The sequence below is a fragment of the Egretta garzetta genome, unplaced genomic scaffold, assembly GCF_000687185.1.
Source record: "Egretta garzetta isolate BGI_Z169 unplaced genomic scaffold, ASM68718v1 scaffold190, whole genome shotgun sequence".
Classification (NCBI taxonomy): domain Eukaryota; kingdom Metazoa; phylum Chordata; class Aves; order Pelecaniformes; family Ardeidae; genus Egretta; species Egretta garzetta.
This window is the reverse complement of record NW_009258272.1, coordinates 387,875-413,279: the sequence shown is the minus strand read 5'-3', so window position 1 is coordinate 413,279 and position 25,405 is coordinate 387,875. Positions and strand designations below refer to the sequence as shown.

At 41.1% G+C, this 25,405-nt stretch overlaps 2 protein-coding genes across 2 annotated transcripts in view; one reads left to right on the top strand and one right to left on the bottom strand.

The window, feature by feature from the left end:
• PKN3 (protein kinase N3) overlaps positions 1–18,816 on the top strand; it is a 21,222-nt gene extending 2,406 nt beyond the window's left edge. The window contains exons 2-22 of the mRNA XM_035890219.1: positions 3,191–3,439; positions 3,998–4,146; positions 5,618–5,747; positions 5,862–6,013; positions 6,391–6,586; positions 6,896–7,072; positions 7,328–7,437; positions 7,927–8,070; positions 9,034–9,109; positions 10,075–10,261; positions 11,329–11,440; positions 12,279–12,352; positions 13,851–13,917; positions 14,518–14,609; positions 14,980–15,156; positions 15,246–15,308; positions 15,860–15,936; positions 16,523–16,665; positions 16,904–17,011; positions 17,604–17,684; positions 18,604–18,816. Coding sequence (XP_035746112.1) covers positions 3,196–3,439; positions 3,998–4,146; positions 5,618–5,747; positions 5,862–6,013; positions 6,391–6,586; positions 6,896–7,072; positions 7,328–7,437; positions 7,927–8,070; positions 9,034–9,109; positions 10,075–10,261; positions 11,329–11,440; positions 12,279–12,352; positions 13,851–13,917; positions 14,518–14,609; positions 14,980–15,156; positions 15,246–15,308; positions 15,860–15,936; positions 16,523–16,665; positions 16,904–17,011; positions 17,604–17,684; positions 18,604–18,816 — 2,772 coding nt within the window. The 5' untranslated portion in view covers positions 3,191–3,195. The remainder of the gene's footprint in view (positions 1–3,190; positions 3,440–3,997; positions 4,147–5,617; positions 5,748–5,861; positions 6,014–6,390; positions 6,587–6,895; positions 7,073–7,327; positions 7,438–7,926; positions 8,071–9,033; positions 9,110–10,074; positions 10,262–11,328; positions 11,441–12,278; positions 12,353–13,850; positions 13,918–14,517; positions 14,610–14,979; positions 15,157–15,245; positions 15,309–15,859; positions 15,937–16,522; positions 16,666–16,903; positions 17,012–17,603; positions 17,685–18,603) is intronic.
• A 1,641-nt stretch (positions 18,817–20,457) lies between these two features.
• Positions 20,458–25,405, bottom strand: part of ZDHHC12 (zinc finger DHHC-type palmitoyltransferase 12) — a 9,919-nt gene continuing 4,971 nt past the window's right edge. The window contains exons 3-6 of the mRNA XM_035889897.1: positions 25,034–25,170; positions 23,993–24,079; positions 23,037–23,203; positions 20,458–22,388 (exon numbers count right to left, since the gene is read on the bottom strand). Coding sequence (XP_035745790.1) covers positions 22,079–22,388; positions 23,037–23,203; positions 23,993–24,079; positions 25,034–25,170 — 701 coding nt within the window. The 3' untranslated portion in view covers positions 20,458–22,078. The remainder of the gene's footprint in view (positions 22,389–23,036; positions 23,204–23,992; positions 24,080–25,033; positions 25,171–25,405) is intronic.

The following is a 25,405-nucleotide window of genomic DNA, read 5'->3' as shown; positions in this document are numbered from 1 at the left end:
CCTCTCGCGGCGGCCGCGCCCCGGGGAGGTTGGAGAGGCTGTGCGAAGCAGGTGGGAACCCTAAAAATGTCCCTCCTCGCCTCAGGGAAATGGGTTTCGGGCCAAGCCGATGCCCGCTGGGGAAATCCCCTCTCGGCATTGAGGAGATGTGGGAGGTGAGGCGGTTGCTGGGGCTGGCACACGGGAGCCGGGGGAGGGCAGCCAGCCTCCGCGCTGGGAAAAACACTCATTTGTGGAATAAACTCCCCGGAGCGGAGGAGACGCCCAGCCCTCTTTCCTTGAGGCGTTTCAAGCCTAATCTGGGAAAGAAGGGATGGAGAGACCGGCACAAAGAGCGCTCGCTGCCAGCGCTGCGGCCTGAGCGGGTTCTCCCCGTCTCAGTGCCTCCTGGGCTCCCTGCTTTCTACCCTTAGCAGCCCTTGCATAGCTGAGTTGGAAAGGGGACTGGCTCCAGACAGGATCGCAATCGCCTTTTTCCAAACCTTGTAGTAGCTTTTTCTCATAAAGAGTGAATGTGGCTAGCGTGAGTCTTGTCTGACGCAGGCCTCGTTTCTGCAGCCCAGAGTTGTCGTGGAAGATATGATTTAAAATGTCTTGGTGCACACGTGTGGTCTGCAGGGGGGGTGGCCTCGCTAGCACATTAAACCAAATTGTAAATCAATTTCTGTGTCAGTGGTGAAACTCTAAGGGCCGAGTCTGCTCTAGGCTTTGTGCAGGTGAAGCTCATTGCTCAGGCTGGGCATAATTGAGGTGATGGGAGCTCCCTGGGCTGCCATCCAAAGGACTAAGTGGAACTTTGATACTGCTGAAATTTTTGCTAGTTAGGAAGCAGTCTAGACACTTCAGTACGATGCGAGTCTAGCGGAAGCCCTGGGTGAGTTCTGGCAGGCCCACTACAAGTACCATAAGCAAGCTAATTTAAGCTTGTGTGGCTATTTCTCTGCAAACTATAGATGTGTTTCGGGGTTGCATTGGAGATGTATTCTGAAGGACTGACCTTCCCTGGAATCCAAGAACAGCTGCAGCACAGGCTGTGGCAGTACCCCAACACCCCATTGAAATTCCTGAGTCAGAATGCAAAATGGATCAACACAAATGCAAATTCAGCTTTCTCATCATCCTCAGTAATATATTATTATCCTGGTGCAAACAATGTCAATGTTATGGCACGCTGTGATCCACAGAGGGGAAGAAGGATCTGGTAAAACATACCATGCTTGGTATGGTGTATTAACTGGTATTCAGACTAGGTTTTGGCAGAGAGTGGTGTGGAGGAAAATTGAGCTGAGAACTGCCCAGACTATACCTGTTCTCTGAATCAATACCCAGGTACTCAGTACCCTTTATTGGCATTATTCTTGCAGCACTACTCATTCCATTGCTCTGGGCGGATCATGCAGGTAGATTACTTACACTCATTTGCATAGTTTGGATAGAAAATAAATCTGTATGCTTTTTCTAATTATTTAAATGAGAGTTGCAACCAACAAACTCCTTTTAGTCACTTGCTATAGACTGGATAAAAAGCTTTCTGATTTTCCAACTTACAGCTGCTAAAGGTTGCCTGTGACTCAGGAACTCCATGATTCCAGTTCTTCCTCACAAAACTTTGGATGTTTTTCAAAGCTCTGGCTTAGTTCCTGGCTTTACTAATTGGGCGAGAACTTCCTGGAATCAGGATGTTAATCTGAACCTTTTTGTTTTGTTACCAATCTGAACAACTCCTATTTTGGCTATTGTGTATCTGTTGCAGACCCAACTTGGTTTTAGGCCAACTTTAAAATAGATTTTTACTTCTTCTTTGATTATTTTGCTGTTGGACTGAAATTGTGGCAAAAAATGATCGAGGCTGGCTGGTTGGGTCTTTGAGGTGCATAACAAAAGATATTAATGTGATTAAATAGTTGTTTCTGTTTGAGTAGCATAGGGGTTGGATGCATAGCACACTCTTAAAGTGCAGTAATGTACATGAGTAACACAAACCCAGTGCGGTTTATTGTTGGAAATGTGGTCAGTAGATTAAAGAGTGTGAAAGCAAGTCAGGATTCCTGAGTTCTGCCTTTAGTCACTGACGTGCTGTGTGACATTGTCAGTTAGTTTAGTGGAGCCTCACTGTGCAACTGTTTCTTTTGCAGTCATTAATGTTGAGTTAATTAATATATCAATTAATATGTTATTAATATAATAATTAATATATCTATTAATATGTTGTTAATATATTAATTGCTCTGAATGCCTTAAAGCCACTCTTCCTGTTGAAGAGAAAAGCATAACCTCTTGCTCGTATCTGTTTGTTACGGTGTTAGGTAGCTTTTGCGGCTCCTGTCTGATTTCAGTCCTTCCTTGGTCAGTGAGATACACCTCTGCTGCTTGTACTGTGTATGTCCAGAGTCTGTAATCAGAGCATCTCTGTCCAGAGCTGTTGATGAGGCATATAGAAGAAGTAGTGTTGAAAATGATGTAAAACAGAGCCCAGAACAAGCTTGAATGCTACTAATGCAACTCAAAATAATTGATGTTTTAAAGCAGCTTTACTGCCTGTAAATCACAAGCAGAATAGAGATTGAGACAACAGTCTGGTTCCCTTTTCAGACACAGCAGAAAGTTAAACTTACCCTTTTGTTTGCTTATTTGTAGGAACAGCTTTTACATTTTTCTTCTTCAGGGGTAACAGCTGAGAGTTAATGCATGCTTGTGACATTCCTAAAAATCTCTAACAGGTTAGTTGAGATGTGTCGTTGAATAGTCAGCACCAAGACATATTCAGATAAAAATCTGTATCTACTACATCATACTAGTAAAAGTTAACATTGGTCAGAACAAGGGCAGATATTGGCTGGGCTTTGATACTTGGACGACAAAGATGTGTGTAGACATTAAATAACAAGGAGACAAGTAAGATAAAGGTTTTTTCTCCATTATGGTTTAAAACCAAATTAAGGCACGTTAAGGTTAAAGTTGTCTTCCATCCTCTGCAATGTAAATGTAGGTCTGGTCTTCTTGAAAATTTGGTGAAAAGGTTGGCTTCAGAATTTGTGTGAAGCAGTTTCTAAATGAAATGAAGGAATGGAATCTTATGAGGGTATTGCTATATCATAAAAATGGTTGAACTGTGTTATCTCTGAAATCCTCTTGCCCAACACTGCTTGATTGCAGGGCAGCTGTCTCTTGCAGCTGGGCAATGGTGTGAACTTAATGGATCCAAGCTTCCAGCAAAAACTGGAGGGTGAGAAGGAGCTACTTCGTCGCGCTATACAGAAAGAACTGAAAATTAAAGAGGGAGCAGAAAACCTGCGCAAAGCGACAACAGACAGAAAGAATCTTGTTCATATAGAGCATGTGCTGAAATCTTCCAACCGAAAACTGGAGCAACTGCATTGGGAACTTCAGGAGCTTAATGCAAGGATTGTAATAACAGACAAAGAGGAGAGTAAGACAGGTAGGTATTGGGTGATGATTGGCAGGAAAATTGTGTTATAGTGCTCCAATATTTATATATATTGAACTGATATATTTTTCTGTTGAGGACTCACAAGTAGCAGGATTTTCTCCTGTTGGTATTTAGCTGATGAGGTAATCTGTGCAGTAAAAAGTGGAGAATGGGGCAGTAAAGGTGAAAGGAGGCAACACGAGAGATCAGTGTAGGGAGAAGACCAGCTGAGAGTGCTAGGCGTGGACAATATTCAGAAACATGCTGTAGGTGGAATTGAAGAGATTTGAACAGTTTCTGGGCAGTCGAACATCCAAGTATCTTACAGGATGAATGAGTAAAAAATTGGAAGAGTGATTGTTAGGACGGGTTCATTGATAAACTAAGAAATATTTACAGATATGAGCTAGAGCTTCATTTGAAACAGTGTTTTGCAGCCAGTTTTGCAGACAAGACCTTTTTGTACCTTATTTTATAGCCTAACCTTCTATAGAGTCACCCATCTATAACCCAGTGAAATGACACAAGAAAAAATGACTAATAGTATTGATTGTATTGTTTGTACAGATGGATCTGTATCTCCAGATCCTTGCCTCTGGGAAAGAAACCCAGACCCCATGGCAAGGAAGGTTGAAGCTCTGAAAAAGCAGCTTCATGTTGAAATGAAAGTGAAACAAGGAGCTGAGAACATGATCCAAATGTATTCAACATCCAAGGTAAGCAGGAATAAACAGCCATTTGGGAACATGGATTCCTGGATCAAAATTCATATTTAAAGTCCATACACAAACTCTCTCAGGTAATTGATGTGTGAAAGAAATTAATTTGCAAAGCTTGCTTGACTGAATCCTAGGTCTGTATTTTGGTGCTCAGCATAGTGACAGCATGTCATGTTACTGCACAGGGCAATCAGTACTCCCATTACGCATTAGATTTGCATGTTAACAGATTTCAGGAGTTTAGCAGGAATCAACAAGGAGTTGGATGGTACATATTTAACTTATCAAGAGCTTAAGCCAATCTATAATTACTGGATGTTAGAAAAGGCTTTTCTGAAAGTATAGTTTATTCCACTTTGGCCCATGATGTGGTTGTCTGTGCCTTTTTCCAAAGCATCTGGTGGCAATCACTGTTAGAGGGGAGTTATTAGACTGGACAGACAGGCGTAGTCTGGCAGTTTTGATCTTTTTGTCAGTTCTTACATGGTAGATGCTGATTGTGCTTCTGCTCTGGAATGTTGCTTAGTGGTATTAATGATAGAGTTGGGAATCATGTTGTTTTAACTTAGCTGTGTAAGTCCTTCTGTAGTCTCAGTGGAAAGTGCTAGGTACCTAGAGAGTAACTTGTGTTCTCATTCTTGAACAGATGAATGGCCCTTTGGAGAGACCTACTTCTCCCTACCAGCTGCAAACTCTATGTTAGTTCTTCAGTCTAGATGCTAACTTAGCTGGCTGAATGCCAACATAGACATGTTAATGCATCTAACATTAATACTCAGTGACTCTAGATTAAAGGCAGAGAAAAGTATCTCATAGGAAGTGGCATGATTGGAGTGCTATTTCTAAAAAACTGTTGCAAGCCTGGGAAGGTAGTGAGGACAGTATAAGAGGTCCATTCAGTCACTGACTTGAGGAAAGAAAATTTAAAAAGCATTGGTATTGTATGCCGAGTTGGTGTGATGTTTTGATATCACTAGCTTGTTCAGTATAGAGCATATGCAAAAAATTCTCAGAGGTGTACTGGTTTCATATTCATCCCGCTTTTTGAGTTTAGCACAATCACATTTAAAAGTCAAAGGATAATTAAAAAAATCCAAGCTTATTATGAAGCTTAATTCAGTAAGACCAGCAGTGTAGAGGGTTGTGACATTTTCATTTGTTCAAAACCTCTGTTCACAAAACACTGTAAGCACAGTTGGCCAGTGAACCACAAGTCTCAGTGACTGCAAGGTTTGGTATTAACCGGACATGTCCTTGACCCGTCCTTTCCCTCTACAAATGGAGATAGTGATCTCAAAGTCCTTGATCCTCAGCGATGTCTCCTTTACGTAACTGTTTATGTATGCCATTTCAGGATCATTTATGACCCTTCTTGCAGGTACCACCTCATCCTCATGTGTGAACACATCATCGTAATACGTTTTTAATGAGCATGGTTTTCTCTCTGCATGTGCTTTGGTTTTGGCAGGAGCGGAAGCTGCTGGCTACAGCTCAACAGATGCTTCAGGACAGCAAGACAAAGATTGAAATAATACGCATGCACATTGTGAAAGTATCTCAGTCAGCAGGAGGGATGGAAGATACAGTGGATCCAGCAGGTAAGGTGTTTTAAATAGCTGACGCAGCCCGGAACAGATGTGTCCAAATCCCCAGGATCCAGAATACTCAGTCAATTTTCATCCTTGTTCATATTTTGTCTCCAAAATGGCCAGTGAGAATGGGGACCACCATCAGTGCTTTGGAGCTGCGTATTGAGGAGCTGAGACATCACCTGCGCATTGAAGCTGCTGTAGCTGAGGGGGCAAAAAATGTGCTGAAGATCCTAGGAGGGAGTCGGGTACAGGATCGCAAGTTTTTGGCTGAGGTAAGCACTTATTCAGGCCTTCTTGAGAGGGTGGCTTCATGCCTCAACATCACTGATCCAGCATGAATGAGTAGAGTTAACCAAGAGTTATTAATTTGGGAAGTTCCTGTCTCTCTGTGAGGACAGACTGATTGAGATCACTTTCCCTCCTAGGGATAACATTCCTTGCTTTGGTGAAATTTCTCAGGAACATCAGAAGCGATGCTGATGGGGTGGTCAGGATCTACGGGAAAATACTTAATCTTGTTCCTTTATTAGTAAGATGTTATCTGGTCTTTTTTTTTTGAAGCTTACTCTGGTAGTTCATCAAAGATTAATTGTACCCAGGGTGGAACTGTACATTGAAAATTTCTGCCTGCTTTCTTTCATATTGCTAGGCTCAGGGTTGTTTGCAAGAGTCCTCTCAGAAGATTGACCTGCTGCGCTTGTCCTTGGAACATCAGCTTACTGAGCTTTCTCCTGATCACCCAAAAAGAGCACTCATCAAGCAGGAACTGGTAAATACTTCCTCCCTGGGAGCTCAGCATGGCAGCATCCAACCCACTTCAGTCATCAAACCTACAGCCCTTACAGGTACATAAATCCTGCATGGCATGTTATTGTGAGGAGGGCAGAGAGAAAAACAAGTTGTGTTTCTTGTCGTTGTTGGAATGCCTCTTCCTATAGGGGCATTTGATTTTCTAGGAAATTGATTTATTTCTTCTAGACCAGCCAGAGCTTTCTGATCATACGGATGTGCAGCCTATTAATCTGGGGTAGATTTGAGCTATTAACCAAGAAATCATGAATCTGAGAAATTCTTGGACCCCTGCGAGGACAGGCTGACTGGAATCACTTCATCATTTATATAATAATATTCTTTACTCTCCTAAAATTCCTCAGGAACATTGGAAGTGAGACTGATGGGGTGTCAGGATTTATTGGAAAATGTTCCAGGACGTTCCCGAATGACTAGTTCTTCTCCCATCTGTGGCAGCCCAAGTGATTTGAGGTCCCTTTCCCGAACACGAGTTGGCCGTAGTGTTGCAGGAAAGTACCTGCGGAATGAAGAGCCTTGTAGTGAGTATGGGGTTCCCTGTTGAATTGTGAGTGTCATATGGGAGCGTGGGGGCTTCTCATCATGTTACTAGGTTAGCCTGGTATGAGTCTAATTACAAGAAACCTGGTTTCTGTGAAACTAAGAGAGAAAATGAATCACACTATACCTAGTCCTCCTAGTACTCTCCTGAAAATTATATTTGATTGGGATATTCATCTTCAACGTGAGATATTTTCTTTGGTTGAAGATTATAATACGTCTTCTCCTTTGTCCAGACGAGGTCCTTGCTGTGCTCAAAGTGGACAATAAAGTGGTTGGCCAAACAAACTGGGGACCAGTTAATAACCAGGCATGGGACCAGAGCTTTGTCGTTGAGCTGGACCGGGTAAGTCTGCCCGAGATTCCCTGCGTTGTGTTTGTTTTTCCATTTCACCTTACCTGATTTGCTCATCTAGCTGCCATTCCACTTGATTCAACTCTGTGCTGCTGCTGTCCCCATGTCCTTTTATGTGCCAGTTATCTTAGTCTTCCTCTGAAGACAGTGCATCTCTGGCAGAGATTCAGCCTGAACAGCATCTGTTGTCCTTCCGTCCTTATCTGAGCAGTTTTATTTTGTCTTACCAGCAAAGTGGCTTTCCCAAGGATTTCTGAAATGGGGAGCCAAGACAGCCATTTCCAAGAAGGTCTTTAGCTAGGAAGACCTGAAAACATCAGAGAAAGCAGGGAACAGAAGGATTAAAGAAGTTTCTTATGCATACTGTTTAGTTTACTGAATTTTTACAACAGCATGTGTGTACCATTGCCAGAGCATGAGGCAGTATGTAACTCTCTTGGTTTTTTTTCTCCCTCCCCCACCACTTACCCATCCCACCAGTCTCGTGAGCTCGAAATTGCAATTTATTGGAGAGACTGGAGAGAACTATGTGCAGTGAAGTTTTTACGTTTGGATGATTTCCTTGATAATGAACGTCATGGGATGTGCCTCTCACTCGAACCCCAAGGAATGCTTTTTGCAGAGGTATAAATGTCAGCTTTGTTTCTTTTTCAGAGAACTCTGTCTGTTTAGGGTGCCTGTCCTGAAAGCAGTTGTTCAACCCAGAATACATGGAATGGAAGGAGCAATGATCTAGAAGGGTGGAATGACACCCGAAATCCTTTTGCATCAATATCGTATATAAGAATAAGGAACAACATGATATAATAGATGTACATATGCCATAGCCTGGAGTGACTCTTCAGCTGCTCCACTGTAATTATAGATGTGTGCGCTGTGAAGTCCGTTGGTTTTTATTTGGTTTCATTATGAGTCATCAGTGACACTTTAATTAAACATATGACTTGATGGTCAGAATTGAATCACAGAGACTGTAGAATCGGAGATCCAAATTCCCTCTGGGTATGCTTATTTTATTGTCTTTCTGAGGCTGATAATAGTTTGAAGTACCATCAATGAAGAGATCATCCAGATAGTCCCTTAAAAGCCACAGTACTTTCTTTTTTGTGTTGTGATGAAAGTTCCTGTGGTTATCTTTCCAAAAGTAGGATCTTGGCCTCGTGTACCAAAATTTGCCTCCTTTCCCTTCCTTGTTTTTTGTGGTTTTGTCTTGTGGGGGTTGTTTCTGTGTTTTTGATTTTTACTTCTGTGCCACAGACTATTCCTTTTTTTACCCTACAAATGGCTGTGTTCTTTATGCATGGCTTTACAAATTAGATTAATTTTGTTTGAGATATGAATTTATCTTAATTCTGGGGGCTTTCTGCATTTCATTTAGCAGAAAATCCCAACATCTAAAACCACAGTTGAAATAACAGATATTTAGAGGGTGAAGTTAGAATAATGCAGTCCAGAGTCTATGGGAGTGACTCCTAACTTACCAAACACATATGAATGGAGAATTTGATGAGAGAGCAGGCATGTGTGAAAGTTTGTGCTCACAGTGTAAACGAGGAATCTGACAAATCCCCTTTGCTTCTCTGACAGGTGATGTTCTGTAATCCTGTCATTGAGAGAAAGCCAAAACTGCAGCGACAGAAACGCATTTTCCCCAAACAGAAAGGTAAGCTGCTGGAGAACTGACTGCTTACTGTCTAGGGTATGTAGGTGAGGTCAGGGATTTGCACAAGTAGGCTGGCATGCACTCCTATCCCATTACATTTGTGAGACATTAAAATGATGGCTAATTAGTGTGTGTAAGTAGGTGGGCTTTATTAGAATGTGAAAGTTGTTCAGTCACATAAAGCACAGGCAGCCTGGCTGTAGTGTGGTGTGTAATGTGATATTGTTGTGGTATTTCTATTCACAATTAACATATTTAGGAAGATATAATTACTAGTTATTTAAGAGACTTCTTAGCAAGATCCAGTACTCAAGCCATGCTAATTTAACCAGCGATGCTGTTACTGATGAACTTTCTGGAAAATTCTGAATTATAGATGACTGTAGCATGAACTGGCTACTGATTGTCAAGTCTTTAGAGCTGGCATCTCAGATTAATAGTTTAGGGACTGGAATAACTTGCATACTTTCTTTTTTGTCTGCAAATTCTTTCTTGTGAAGCTGAATAAGGTAAGACTTTACATACTGAGAACTCTTGGCAGTGGAGATAAATGGGATTTTATATTTATACTCCTCAGGAAGTAGTAGAAATAATGAAAACATAATAAACGTTTTACACTTTTTTGAGACATTTTCAGAAACTTTCTGTTAACAGGCCAGATGATTAAAATGCAGTGTTGAAATAGAAGAAAGCCTCACTTAAAATAAAAGCAACTTTTAATGTTTTATGCAGTTTCTACTTGACGATTGTTATGTTATATGGAGCTGGACTTAGATGAAATAGTAGATCTGTTTCATCATCATCATTATTAAGCTTTCTTACCTGAAAGAAGCCCATTCTCCCTAGGGTGGGCTACCTTTTTGAGTAACCCATGGGTGTTTGGGCAAAATCGATAATTTATCAGTATGTGAGATTGTAATTTGTGTGTTGTAATCTCACTGGTGTTTTGACTCTGACTCCTCCAGGAAAAGAATTTCTCCGAGCTCCTCAAATGAACATAAATGTTGCTGCTTGGGGTCGCCTGATGATGAGTTTCCTCCCTCCGTGTAGTTCCATGAGTGCTCTGAGTCCCCCACTTCATGATCCCATTCACACAAACTTCTCTCCTGTTCCCCCACAAAGTCATGTTGATTCAGTGTCCAAATTGAGTAGGTAAGTCATGTTCTGAGCATTGCTGGATGACACTCTGCAGTAGATGTAGGATAGATCTTAAAATTCTGTTGCATCTTACTAAGGTAGAGGAAGATATTGATGTGAAAATTGTATCTGTGGAACTCAATTCATGATTTTAAGAAAAGCCAATGCTGCCTGAAACGATGTGGTTTTAGTGGGGTGTTCAATACACTGTGGCTAGCTCAAATTTATTATTAGCAGTGGGGCTGATTTCCAGAATTGCTGTCCTAAGCAGCAGTGTGTTCTAGGGCCAGGGGAACTTCAGCAGCTTTCTTTTTATCTGCAGTAAGATCTGTGGGAATAAAAGTGATGATAAGTAAACACTGCAATACAAAAAACCGAATCAACCAAAAAAAAAAAATCCCAAAATCTAAAAGCAGATTTTCAAAAGTTATTTTATATACACAAAAAAAGTACTGTTTTGCGCTGTCTTTACCAGTATAGTAACTGAACTCTGTGCAAGGTCACAATGTGATTGTTGTTGTAAAAATGTACTCTTTCATGAGGTTACGTGTACCCCAACTGCTAGCATAATGTAGCACTCAGAAGGTATATAAGTAAGCTTTTAAATATGCTGTAGAAGAAAATTTTCTAAATAATATTTTTTTATATATTGTTGGAATTAGTTTTTAGAGAATTGGTCGTTCTCTGAAAGAGACTGTTCCCACTGATTCACAAGATCTAGAAAAGAAAAAAAAATCAAGTCAACTACTGTGAGGTTATTAAAATCAAGACTTCCTTTAAATTCTTGACCATAGTGACTTAATTCTACACACCTATGTTTCATTAATTTTATAGTATCGGAGAGCTAGTGTTGGAATGTGAGTCTAAGCATAACCAACTTAATACCTCATTTTCTTTTCATTAATTTAGGAGAGCACATCTTGTTGATACTTCACAGGCTTGTGGTGTGAATCAGGGAGTCCCGTTGTCCAGTGTATTGGACTGAGCAAAACTTTGCTTATATAGCCAAGGTGATTCAAAGGTGTCTGTGTGCAGTGTTCTGCCCTAAGGCAATCTCCTTCAATTTTGTCTTACAAATGCAGTGACTTCCCTGTGGCTGAGCTTACACTTGCTGATGAAGCACCACCCAAGCCTCCACGCCTTTTTCTGATGGCCAATTCCAAAGAATCAACATTGTCTCCTGCAGATTCTCCGGTAATCACCTGGGCTAATTGGGAGACTTTTTTCTTTGTTGGTTGGCATCCTTTCAAGTCCTAGTTCTTCTTATTTATTACTGGAGAAAATAACTATACTTTAGGCAGCACTGCCTCATTAGCTGGCTGATCTCCAGGGATTCAGAATCCAGTGAGCTACTTTGGCATGGAGTCTTCACAGAAGTGTTGCATCTCTTTTTTTTTTTTTTTTTCCCCTCCCCCCCCCTCTTTTTTTAAATTATAAGTTGCTTTCCTTGGAGAAGCAAAATAGCAGGTAGGTCAGCATTGGGAGTTCAGGGCAAGAGTACAGAACAGATGACTTCACAGAGAAAGCAGGGAAGAAGGGTTGGCAGGCTTTTAGGACTGGATGTCCTGACTGGATGTCATTGAAGAAACTGGACAAAACCCAGCAGAGCTCTACTTTTCTGACAGGAAGGAGCAGGAAAATTGTTTGGAGTAGTATACTGGTTAATGACCTGTGTTCTTACCACATCTTACCCTTTCTCATTTGGCTTTGGTGTTAAAGGAAACTACATTCTCTGATCATTGTGGCTCTTTCTGGGCCTTTTTTTCTGGAAAGGAAATGTTTTATCCTAGACCTTTAAAAACATTTATTTTAAAAGGTTTGACCCTATAGAAAAATTGTATGTATAGTTTTGTGTGACCATAGGTAATCTGTTTTCATGCTGCTTCCCTCCAAGCAGAGGCAATGACCAACTGCAAGAACTTGTCTGTGGTTATGCTGGATCATGACAAAGTGGAAAATTTGGATGTGGGTGTTCAGGTCTGACTTGATGATTCCAGAAGATGACACACTGTAATTTTCTTTCTGTTCCTAGTGTCTGAAGAGGCTGCATGTTGAGAAGTCTTGCAGCTCTACTCTAACAGAATTTCCAATCCAAGCATCTCCGAGGTAACTGTGAACAGCATAGACTGTCTTGGGTCACAGATTAAAGACGCACTGGGCTGAAGGTTTTGAGCATGCAGTCTAAAATTCTGCTCAAGATATGCTTTGGTTTCTCAGCAACAGAATCTTAGTGCTGAGTGTAGACAATACCATGAAAAGTCTGCTCTGAACTTTACTTGTCCAAATGTCTGCTGTGCCTTATCTGCTTATTAGCGCCAATACTTAGCCTGTTGATAGACTGTACACTAAGTGTAATAGACAATTTAGTAAGGTAAAGTCACTTAACTGTCTTCAAGTGCTTCCTTCTGTTTGAAGTTTTATGGTGTAGCATGTTTAGATGTGTCTGCATTCTAAGTAATTCTTTTCAGAAACACTTTTGTCATCCCTCACATTCTTCTGTTTCTATTGATATGCAAGATACACTGTCTTCCATCATATAGGGAAGCATAAACCAGTAAGTTGTTTATAGACTATGGCAGTTATATATACACAATTTGTATGTAGCAAGGATACACAGTAGTAAATACACCAAAAACAGGACAAGTAAAAAAAAAAAAACCAAACCATTAATGCTGTTGAACAGATACTGACCAAAAAAGCGCAAATAGCAAAATCTATCTAAGCTGATCTTGCAATTCAGATCATAGAATTATGTTCATAACTTCATCATCACTTTTGAGGTGTCCCATCTTGAAACCCTTGTAGTCAGGATGCAGTCAGGCACCTACCTGCCTTCTCTCTGAGAGGGAGGGAGTTGAGTCCTTCATGAGTAGATACTTTGCCCTTCATTTCACTCTCTGGAAGAGTATGGAGTGTCTGCTGTCTTTTAAAGATGATCCTGGACTAAAGCTTTTAGGGTGTAGGTTGTTTTGGTTTGGTTTTTTTAAACTCTTTCTAAGCAATTCTGCAGCCTTAGTTTCCTTGGTAACACCTTGTGGCTGACACAACGCTCTACAGCATTTCTTTACTCAGCTACTTTTTTTTCCAGCAACATCTTATGTCTGTTGTCTCACCACATTTCATTTCCAATTCCTGTTTGAGAACTTCTCTTTATGCCCTTGTCCTACTAGCACTTGATATACATGTTCGTGTCTGATTAACACAATTGCTGTTGAGCCTGCTGAAAGGAGTGTGGGCAAAACTGAATTTTACTACCCCAAGGATGGGGGCCAGGAGGAACTAATCCTGCTATGGGAAGTAACAGAGAGTGCAAGCCTTGGAGAGTCAGAATTGTTGCTCCTATTGCCAGCAGAGATGGAAGTCAGATTGCTGCCACTGGGAGCGGTTTCCTCACAGTTACCTGCTCTTTTCTTCAGTGGCAGAACAGCAGCAGCCAGCCTAAGTTTTCAGGATTTCAGCCTAGGTGAGGAGTGGTTGACACAACTGTTCACTTTCCCTTTTGCTATACAGAGCTTCTTCCTTTAACATGAATATGTGTTCCTTTGTTACCTGTTTATGCATCTTTTGGGTATTGCCTCAGCAATACTTCTTTGTTTGTCTGCAGGAAAAGGACAGTTCAGCTTGAGGATTTTCACTGCATCGCTATGTTGGGACGTGGCCACTTTGGGAAGGTACTGTAGAAGTGTATGCTTTGTGGAGGAGGTCGGTAGGACCGTGACTGTGAAGATGGGCCTCTGCCTCAGAGTCTGAATAGAAATGTTGCAGTACAGAAGAGATTTGTTGCAATGCAGATATACAAAACAAACCCAACCCAACCAGACAAGCAGCTGATAACTCCTGTTAACAGTCAAAACTTCTGAAGATTTGTGGCTTCAAAGCCTGGAGAAAACCATCCAGGGAGTGCTAAGTCATTTCCTAAAGCATGTAATTACCATTCCTTTCATTATCATTGTGATCACTAGTGGAATAGCTCCGTTCCCAAAAACTGTGTGCATAATTGCATGCTGTGAGAGCTCTGGGGTGCTCATAAAGCACTTGGCCAGCTGTGATGCTACTGCTTGTGAAGAGGATATAACTTACATTGACATCCTTCTGGACTGCTGCAGTGCAAGCAGCAGAAAAAAAGTGCTCCATTTCTGGAGTTACTTGAGCTTAGTTTTGAGAATGACTGTCTGGAGTGGATGGAAATAGTTTGTGTCGATGGAAGTCAGAGTAATCCAATGAGGAAATAACAGATTTATTTGAAGTACAGCTTTTCTGTTGTCTTTCAGGTACTGTTGGCCCAATATAAACGAACTGGGAAGCTGTATGCTATCAAAGCCTTGAAGAAAAAAGATATTATTAGGAGAGATGAAATTGATAGGTGAGCTTTGTTTAGAGATGGTACTATTGCCAGAGGCTACATTAACACATCTGTAATCAAATGTTAGTAGGTATGATGTGTACTGGTTGTGGTACTATTAAGGTTAAATGTGACTTTAAGGCTTGGGTAACTAAAATCAAGAATAAGGAAATTTATAACAGCACTGCTTTCTAGCTTCTGGTGGAATAACACCTGAAGAACACTCTAAAGCTCAAGGTTTGGAAGTAAGAAAGATAAATATGGTATTAGCCCTCACTTTTTATTTTTCTAACATAAGATGTTAAGATTTTCTTCTTCATCCTCTATTTCTCAAAACAGGCTTTTCTGCCAAGTTTTAACGTTGACGTTTTCATTCTTTGAATCCTGGCAGCTTGAACTGTGAGAAGCGAATATTTGAGGTGGTCAATTCTTCTGATCATCCGTTCCTTGTGAACATGTTTGCATGTTTCCAGACACCTCATCATGCTTGTTTCGTGATGGAATATACTCCAGGTGGTGATCTTATGATGCGCATACATGAAGATGTCTTTTCGGAGCATGTGGCACAGTGAGTTAAAATTAGTCTAGTTTCCAGGTGCTACAAATTTGTTACTTGGTTCTCATAGATATTTCCTGATAATTATTTCTCTCTTCTAGGTTTTATACAGCCTGCGTAGTCTTGGGGCTCCAGTTCTTGCATGAGAAGAAAATTGTTTATAGGTAATGCAGCCAAGAATAAAGTATAAGACAGTTCAGCAACTTGAACGTTTATTTTTCCTATAGCTATATGTCTGGAGCTCACTATTCTGCTGGGCTTTCTAATCTTTCTGTGTGTCTTTATTTTCCCCATTGCTTGTTGCTATCAACATGTTCATCGTGCTTACTGTAAAAGAAAGTCATCTAGAAGTTATTCATCTGACATGTTGCAGTTGATTTGTCCTCTGTGACATGTCAGTACATTCTGGGGGGCACCAGTAAGTCACTGCTTTCTTTTTTATTGTGATAGTCAAGTAATTTGTCATGCTATTGTAGGATGCTCTTTTCCAGGTGAATAAACCCCACCCAACTCTAAGCTGCTTTGTGAGCCTTTCATTAAGAAGGAAATACCATTAAATTAAGGGGAATCTTCCAAATAATACATTATTGAAACCAAATGTAGACTTTACTCAATTTAGATTTTATTCTCTTTATTAACATCTCTTGCAAAAAAAATGTTGGATGGCAATCCTCAGACTTCATCTACCATTTTCTTTCCTCTCCTTTGCCTTCAGGGACCTGAAACTGGATAATCTGCTTTTAGATGCTGAAGGATTTGTGAAGATCGCAGATTTTGGATTGTGTAAGGAAGGTGAGTGACTTTGGTGAAGCCAAAATTGAACCATCAGGACCAGTTTAGGATCTGGGCTTCAGTAAAGTGTTCACAAATACAGGTACTGAGGTGGCTGTGTGTAACTCCTATTCATCCCCATCTTAAAACAAAATACACCAAAAACCAAACCAAAACAAACCCCCCAACAAACTAAACAACAGAAAAACCTCACCTGTCTGGTCATGATGAACGTGGAAAGAGTACTTCGTCCTTTCCTCTTCAGGAAACTTATGAAGGAGTTTACAATGTGCTTGTTTGCTCAAAGAAGCCAGAATGTAGGGTACTACAAAATATGTACTTGAGTAAATGATCAATGGAATCCGCAGGAAGTTTCTGTGGGTTTGCTGTTTATTTAAGTGTTGTCTTTATATTTCTTACTTGGAGTTTTTAGAGGCCTCAGGTTTCATACTTCCTTATTGGCATTTACAAGCATTGATGAGAGCTCTTGCCCAGTTAACAACATCAGATTACCAAGTGATAATCTACGGCTTTCAGAAAGTGAGATTGCATGTGATCCATTGAGTAACGTGTGCTGGATTTTACAGAAGTGTGTTTTTTCCTATAGGAATAGGCTTTGGAGACCGCACAAACACCTTCTGTGGTACCCCTGAATTTCTGGCTCCAGAAGTCCTGACGGACATCTCATACACTCGAGCAGTAGACTGGTGGGGTTTGGGTGTACTCATTTATGAGATGCTTGTTGGTGAGGTAAGACCACCTTTCTCTAAGAGGATCTCACTAAGCAGTCTTGGCAGAGTAGTACCTGACCACCTGAGATAAAACTTTGCTGAATGTAGCCAACTATTAGTACTTAACTTACACTTTTCTCATTCATAGTGCTTGCCAAATGCTAATTAACCCATGCAACTCCCTGATATTCTCATCCTTGTTTAATAGCGAGGAATGGGTGCTATGTGCATTAACTAGTAACATGTCACAATTGCAGTCACCGTTCCCTGGAGATGATGAGGAAGAAGTCTTTGACAGTATTGTCAACGATGAAGTCCGGTATCCACGATTCCTTTCATCTGAGGCACTGTCTATAATCCGCAAGGTAATGGGCTTGATGGGTCTCTGGGAGTCTGAGGAGTCTGCATTTACTGTGTAAGTGAATCCAGAGGGCCTCTATTAGGACGGGTTAGCATTTGTGTGTGTAATCTGGAGCCACCTACACAGAGTAAGGAAACATTTGAAATTTACATGTATTTTTCCTTTCCTTTTCTTTACATAAATGCTGTTCTTCTGTCTAAGGATGACTAAACAGGCTTCTTACTGAGGTCTGCTAAGTCTGAAATGGAGAAGTGTTGATTCAAGGGCAGGAATGTCAGAGTCATTCAGTGAAGTTGATGTGATTCAGTTTTTGAGTGTGACCCAATAGTCAAAGGTGTGTGAACAATGAAGATGAGATGCTTCATGTGATTTATAGTGGGTATCTTATTGATGTTGGCAAGCCGTTTGTAAGGAACTAGGTCTGAGCTATTACTAGCAGATTATGACTTTGCTGCAAAGTGAGAATGAGAAGATACTGAGGCGTCAGTCCATCTCCTTCCTTTTGTTTCTCTCTCTGGAACATTATTTCTGTCCATCCTTGTTCTAGTTGTTTAATTTTTGTTGGTATGTTTAATTTAAGTTGATATTTCCTGCAGCTTCTTCGGAAATGTCCAGAGCGTAGACTGGGAGCAGGGGAAAAAGATGCAGAAGAGATTAAAATCCAGGCCTTTTTTAAGGTAGGAACTCACTTTATCCCTCCCCCTCATCTCTTGTGTTTGAGCTGAGAGTGATCTCCTTTCTCGTGGTATTGAGGCGTGTTTCCATTAGTTATCAGTGAGATCTTAGTGGTAGCTTGCATTGCACCTCTTTGGTCTATTCAGGAATTTGTGTTTCAGTTCATGTTTGAAATTACATCTCCCAAGTGTGTTTTACAGTATCTGTAAGCTTCCAGAGCCAGTTTGTTATTTCTGAGTGTGCTGCTCCTGTGTACAAATATACTACCTTTTGAGCTATCAACAAACACCCCTTTTTAAATCAAACTGCAGCAGTCAAAGGTGCTGTCTAGCAATGACAGTGATTGCCAGTCAGTCTGTCTGATGGCATCTGCATTTGCAGGATATACATGAATTCTAAGAGAAATTGAGGTTAAAGACACATTTGCTTTGGGTCAAGGGTATACATACAGGGAACAGTCCAGGCAAAGATGTTACTATTCCTCCTTGTTGTTACCCATCTGCCAGAAGTTGCCAGTTGCCTGGCTGGCTTTGCACTGGAGTAAGAAAATAACTTGGATGTCAGCAGAAATTGCTGGGAAGTCCACATATCCACCTGGCCACTGCTGCACTTTAGTTTTTTCCCTCCTAAATATAGTTTGAGCTGTAACTTCGTTTCTTGGTGTTCTGAAGAACAGCCTTAGACTGTATTGAATCTCTGTACTACCTGGCCTGCACCGACCATGCTGTTTGTTTTGGGCCTTTTTTCAATTCTCTCCCCCCTGCCCCACCCCCCCCCCGCCCCCCCCCCTCCTTTTTTTTTTTTAATTAGAAAAAATGAGACATATTGAAAATGAAGGGAGGCTGCAATCTTTGCTCTTACTTTCATATTTCAGAAATAATCTTAATGTCAATCTGGCCTGTTTGCTTCCTCTTCTTACAGGAAATTGACTGGGATGCCTTGCTTGCCAGGACTCTGAAGCCCCCTTTTGTGCCCACTTTAAGAGATCCAACTGACATTAGCAACTTTGATGAAGAGTTTACATCACAAAAGCCAATCCTTACTCCTCCAGAGGAGGTTGCTTTCCTAACCCGTAAGGAGCAGACTATCTTCAAGGACTTTGACTTTGTCTCCAGACACCTTTTAGATGTTTGATTCTTGTGCTATAAGAAACATGAACAGATTGCTACCACCTTGAGAGAGTGTAGAGAGGACTTGGCATGGGCAATGGAAAAGTCAACAGAATTCCTGGAACTGGTAGACCCCAGGATGAGAGTGCCCTGCAAGCTGAGTTAACTACTGTGTCTTTTTCAGCCTTTGTTGGAGGTATACTGGATGTCAATTATCTTTAAGGAATAAGTAATGTTTGACTGGATGTATCTTCTGCTGCCATTGAATATAGCTGGAAATTTGGAATTTAAGCTGGACTTAATTTAATGAAATCAAGTCATCTCTGCAACCCAGATTACTCTTTGCAAAAAGCCTAAGTAAGTAGCATGGCTTTTTTAAGTTGCGTAGTAGCGAGGGGGAATGGCTACTTCTCACCTATTTTCTAGAAAAGATATGCAGCATTCCCTCTTTGTAATGATTTTATGCCCATTCCCACTTAAAAGTATGTGAGTGACAGAGAAGGAATGGATTTTAACACAACCGAGATAATGATGTTTGGGTTTGATAGTGATCCCAAGTGATCTATCTTAAGGAAAAGAAGTCTCTACTTCTTTGAGGATGCTAAATCTTAGCTATTGTTTTTAATGATACAAAAAAGCCACAGCTTTGCACGTGCTATTTTTTTTAAAAATAAAGATACCTTTCCTTATAACGAAATTTTGGCTTTTCATCTCCTTTGTTAGCTGCATGTTTCAGATTAGGGCTATTCTGCTCAACAGGCAGGATTTTGTTTTTCTCTGTAAATGTCAATAGTACTATTTTCTTTCTTCCTTCCTTCTAACTTAAGTCATCTGTGTACATATTGTGTGGTGTCATCAGCTGTCACATATGACTGCAGTCAAGTTGTCTCTCCACAGATTTTATCAATCTGTATATCCCGTATCTTTTTTGGGATAGCTAAATGACAGTCTTAATATTGGAAAATCAGTAAGTTAAAGGTGATTTAATTTGCCTGGTAAGATATCTTGTAATTATACTTGATAAGATAAATTTTCTTCTCTTAAATTCATAATGTTAGCTTGTTGGGCAAAAAAAGGAAGGGTATCTAGAAATGAAGCAGCACACTGACAACAAATAGGGACGCACAGCTATTACTCTTTCAGCTTGTCTGCAACAGAGGTAGACAGAAGTTGAACTAACCCAATTGTGCTATATGTGGAGTTGAGGTTTGGGTCCAGCTAGTGAGTCATCATTATTAAATCAAGGCTGGTCGAAGTGCTTCAGAATTCAGAGAGGTAAGGGCATATGTTTGTGCAAACCAGAAATAATTCACACTGAACCTAGATTCCCTATTTTCAGCTCTGGAGTATAACTGCTTCTGAAAATTCCCACATACAAATATCCTTTCAACCTCCTGCTCTGCCTTGCAGCGTAATGGCCCATTATAAAGCAGGATATGCATTTTCCTCACCCTCGTTTGAATAGTAATGGTTGGCTTGCTCTTGGCCCCTACAGTGTGTTTTGTGACTTTTCTTAAGGTCAAGGCCTCTGTGAAGTGGTAGGTAGCACAGTAGATTGTTAGCAAAGGTGAAACAGAGAACTTGGGTTCAAAGAGAGAGGCATTAAGAACCAAAAAAGGCATGTTTAATCTTTTAATTTATAGTTTATAGTAAAGTAAAACGATTGTAAATTACCAGGCTGGTGCATTCCAAAAAGAATTACCAAACAGAGCAAAACTGTGTATTTTGAGTTGTAATACCTGCTGATGATCCTGAACTGCAGAATCCTTCCTGGACTGTACACCATTGCTATGAAAACAATTCTTGGCAGTCTGATATCTCTGTGATGGGAGTTTCTACCCTGAACAAACCAGACTGGACACAGATTACAAACTCTGGAATTGGTCAAAAAAGGGATCCTTCTGCTGTTTTTAAATTGCCTTTGGGCTATTGTGCTGTATTAGTAAGTACACTGTCCTTTCATGAGCACTCATCAACTTTAAACCCTGAGTGCATCCTACCAGCTTGCAAGATATGCTGTTGAGCTGGTGTTAATTCCTGAGCCAAGGCAATTAAGGCACAAAATAATTTTTAACTAAGGTTTTGCTGTGGTGCTGGTTTTTTTGGTCTGGTGTTTTTTTTTTTTTTTTTTTAAACAGAAAAGGATGAGGACTAAAATTCACACCACAGGCTTTTCTGTTTTTAAAGCCAAAATTGGTCATCCCCAAACTTCCTTTTCGTTCCTCAGTGGAAAACAAGTAAGCTTGCTGCTATCCTAGAAAGTTTCAGCACGCCCTCATCTCAATGGAACAAACAGGACCTAGAGTCTTTTCTCTTACACTGAAACTCTGTATTCTTTTACTAAAATTTTACTAGTACGTTGAGGTAGTAGTATTACCAACAGTGTTACTTGAGCTAGGCAAGAAGTACCCACCTCTGCTTCTGGTTCTCCCCACAAGCTATAGGAAAGGTCTGACCTTGAAATTATCTGCAGAAATAATTTGGTAGGCAAGTATTACTTTTCTGTTCAAAGTAGATAGTGTCATTCTTTGCTGACTTCATTCAAAACAGTCTGTAAATTTTTAATACCACCATCAACTTAAAGAAAAAACTGTTAGGAAGCTGGTCAGGGCATCACGAAGTACAGGCTAATTATCTCATAAGCTGAATTTGGTGCCTTACTGCTGTTTCTCATGCACATTAACACTATTAAGCCTCAAATCTTTGTGAAAAGCATAAAGTTTAGGCGTGTGGTCAAAATGAAATTTGCTTTTACCTGTCCAAATGTTTACTCAAATATTTCTATTATGTGCCCAACAGTACTGACAAAAGGCACTGCGGTTCTCACAGTAAGAACTATGTTGAAGAAAGGCCACAGGAATTACATTGATTCTGGTGGGTTTTGTCTATAATAGCTGCTGTTCCCTAGCAGCAAAAGGAGCGGGGAAACTTCAGGGAAGAGAAGGAAACATGGATGCTCACAATACTCTTGCATCCCTTCTGGAAAGACTTGGATGCATTTAGCAAAAGGAAGTAAATTTTGAGAGGAACCTTTGCTCAGTCCAGAAATCAGCCCTGCTGGCCTTCCCTGAGCCAGTGTCTCCCCTTTAACAGTGTTATTCATATGTAAAAAATAACCCTGACTATCCTTTAAATGTAATTTGCAGGATGAACAGGTTGTGGAACACATTGCAGAGTTCATGATGTACTAAAGTTCCGTGCAAGGGAACAGCAGCAATTGCATTAGCAAAGCTTTACTCAGAAACCTGCAGCTGCGTTGGCACTCTCCCAGGTAGGTATGACTGTGACTAGACAGGCTCACTGTTCCTGTGAAAATAGATTTTCTCCCATGCAGTGAGGCGGCATGAACAGAAGAATGTCCAGAGATTGAGGATTACCCCTTGGTCAAAGGGATTCTCCAACTCAGAGTGTCGCAGGTAGGAGATGCGATGATGTGACATGAATTCCCAGGTGGTGGTGTTGCATGAGATCAGATAGAGGTGTGAAATAAGCAGCAGCAGGACAACAATGGTGAATACAACGATCAGGAAGAAGGACATGAGGAGGAGAATGTTATGCTGTAGCCAGTCCCAGGACTGTTCGATGTAGAGGCCTGACCTTTCAATTCAAAGAGAAATAAATTCATGGTTAAAGATGTAGAACTAGTTACATAAGCCAAGCAAACTTAATGTCACATTTAAGTTTGATTCATAACTAGTGAGCTTCTGATAATTATTTACTACAGAGAGTATGATAAACTCTTAAGGGACTGCACCAGTAGTGACTTAGAATCTAAGAAGTTTAAAAGATGCTGGTTCCCCTGACAGCTGAGAGACACAAAATCATCTTCAATCAACTCCTCTCCTGAACAGGCATACAGATGAAACCCCGCTGGAGTTTCTAGTACTTGGATTTGTAAACAAAGATCATATTACAGTAACAGAAGTAAAATGAGTTCGCTTTTGCACTGTTGTTAATTCTTTCAATTTAAGATTAAAACAAAGATGAACAATGAAGCCCAATTATCAAATTCCACTCAATGATTGATCATTTGTATTGTTCCACAGCAGATTGGGGGGGCTCCCTAATCTCTAAATCCCTAATCTCTAAATCCCTGAAGTTTGATTTAGAGCTGATCTCCTGGACGCAAAAGAGGGTGAAGATACAAAGCCAATCCAGTCACCGCTATAAACCCTTCAGTGGGGCTCTAGGAGCACCAGAACTTTTAGCAATTTTGGAGGTGGGAGTGCTGACTCCAGGCCTTACCAAGCAACGTGACCTCCCCATAGCAGAACTACAAGCTGGACGCTCAAGTAGAGTATGAAGAGGGGATGGTTGTTCTCTCCTACGCAGTTCTCAATCCAGGGACAGTGATGGTCGTAACGCCGTACGCAGTGTTGGCACAGCTGGCAGTGCTTGGCTCGCATTGGTTGCTGCAAAAACCAAACACACATAGACTAGCAATAGTCCACTGGTTCAACTCCCTGTTTGGTAGAAGAGAGCATCATGCAATATCATCTTCCTCCACAGCAGTACTGTCCCAAAAGCATTCCCTTTTGGGATAACAGCACAACATAAACACTCCTAAGACAACTAAAGGGGATCATGATTCCCCTGGTACAGGCCCAAATGAGTGAGATTCAAATTTAGATGCCTCTCCCACACTACTTCTATCTAGACATCTTTATTATCTACCTATATATAGGAAGTCCAGCGTGCAAAAGAGGGAGATAAAGCCAGTCTGTTCTATTCAGGAAAGCATAAGCAGAGTGTTCAGGTGAAAAACTAGGACCATAGCTATTGAAGGAAGTGTGCTGACATGGCAGTAAGAATGTAGAATACAATTTTCCCATGGTAAAAGAAGATTCTCATTTCTATGAGCCAGCAAGGGACTTGTTTCAGCCTTGGAAAACTAGCATGCACGCCAATGTCCATCACTACTACACCTTCAGCTACACAATTTGTTTGGATCGCTTTTCAATTCAGGACTGTATCTGAATTCAATTTGCTAGTTGTATTTACTTTTCCTGTGAGTTTTTCAACAGGAGGGTGACCCCATGACAGAATTAATCAGCTTTGCCATGCCTCCAAACCACTGAGCGGTGAGCAGCAGTGATAGAGCAGAAAAACACTGGCTGCAGCAGCTGGACAAAGATGTTGCCAAAAAATGTAAGCCTGCAAATTCTCATCCTGTTCTCTTCTAGCACGTTATGAATGCCTACCTTCACCATACAGTAACCACAACGCCGCGTCTTAACATTACTTGGAACTTGGGCTGTCACCATGCTTTGTTCTTCACTCTTGCCTACCTACAAAAAAAGAGAAAGGGAGTGACTAAGGAGGTTTTGTGTGCTGCTGTCTTGGCATAGACTGAGCTGTCTGGATCCTTTTACTTAACAGTTACACAGTGCTGGTTATCTCTGTTGTTAGGGAAGTTAAACAAAATCATTCCTTAGAATTCCTACAGAAGCTGCAGACAGTTAAGGTACAGGGAGAGAGAACAGGCTACTGTAATCATCAAAAGAATGTTTGCACAGAGGCAGAAATAATTGTGGACAATATACCGCACTGATCCCAACCAACACAATGCTTTGGGACAAAAATAAACAAGATTAGACTTCACTTCCAAAGAAAATAATTGTATCTTTTCAGTACAAGCAGTGCTACTTATTCATAGCACAGCCAACATTTACATTAAAGATGGATGATTAAAACTGATAATGCTTTTGTCCTACATAATCTGTAAGGCAGTGAACCTAGCACAGACTGTCTCTGAGTTACTGAAACTTTACATCTCCATTTGCTGTAATGTGTTTGTGTACATGTCCTCTGAGAGGGCAACAAATCCATAAACAGTTCGATAAATAGACCTGCAGAGAGCGTTTTCTTCCAAGCTTGCCATTCAGTTTGGGTTTTTTTGCACTTGTACCACTTAGCGGTGGTTAGCATAAAATAGGTCACGTATACATTCCATAGGGTACTGTGGCCTCTGATGCAAGAGAGGACTTATGCTCAAATGGCATGGTGCACTTACAACAGGAGTGTAGTGTAAAAGATGCTTAAAGTCTGGGAACCCAGTTGCTGTTACAGAATATGAATCAGAAACTGTCCGGCCTAATCTCCAATGGTCTGTGTATGCTTCCTTTATGCCAAGTGCAACAGAAGCTATTTCAGATTGTTCTTATCTAGCAGGGTGGGAAAAAGAAAAAAAGCCTATAGATGTTACAGCCTCACCACTTTCTTCCGTTCCTGAAGTGCTATACCTTCACTTCCTCGTCAGCCTTGACAAAACCCGGATCCATCAGAGACACCTTAAAGTAGAGCAGGACAGAGCACAAAACCAGTAGGATGAAGGTCAGTGGCTGCAGCAGCTCTCCGCGCTCCTCTTGCTTTTGCAGATCTGAAAGGTACCCCAAAAAAAGGGGCAGTAGTGCCTTGTGAAGTGTTTAGGATTTTTCTCTCTGGCCTTAAGAGAGGGGTCCCGCACCTACAGGACAGGGAGAAATCAGGTGGCGGCAGGGCGTGGGGGGGGAAAGGGGGAAGCAGGCCACGGAAGGGGCTCCCGAGCGCCCCGCTGCCCCCCTCAGCCCTCAGGGCACCCCCGGAGGCCCAGAGGCCGAGGCCGGGCGGGGGAC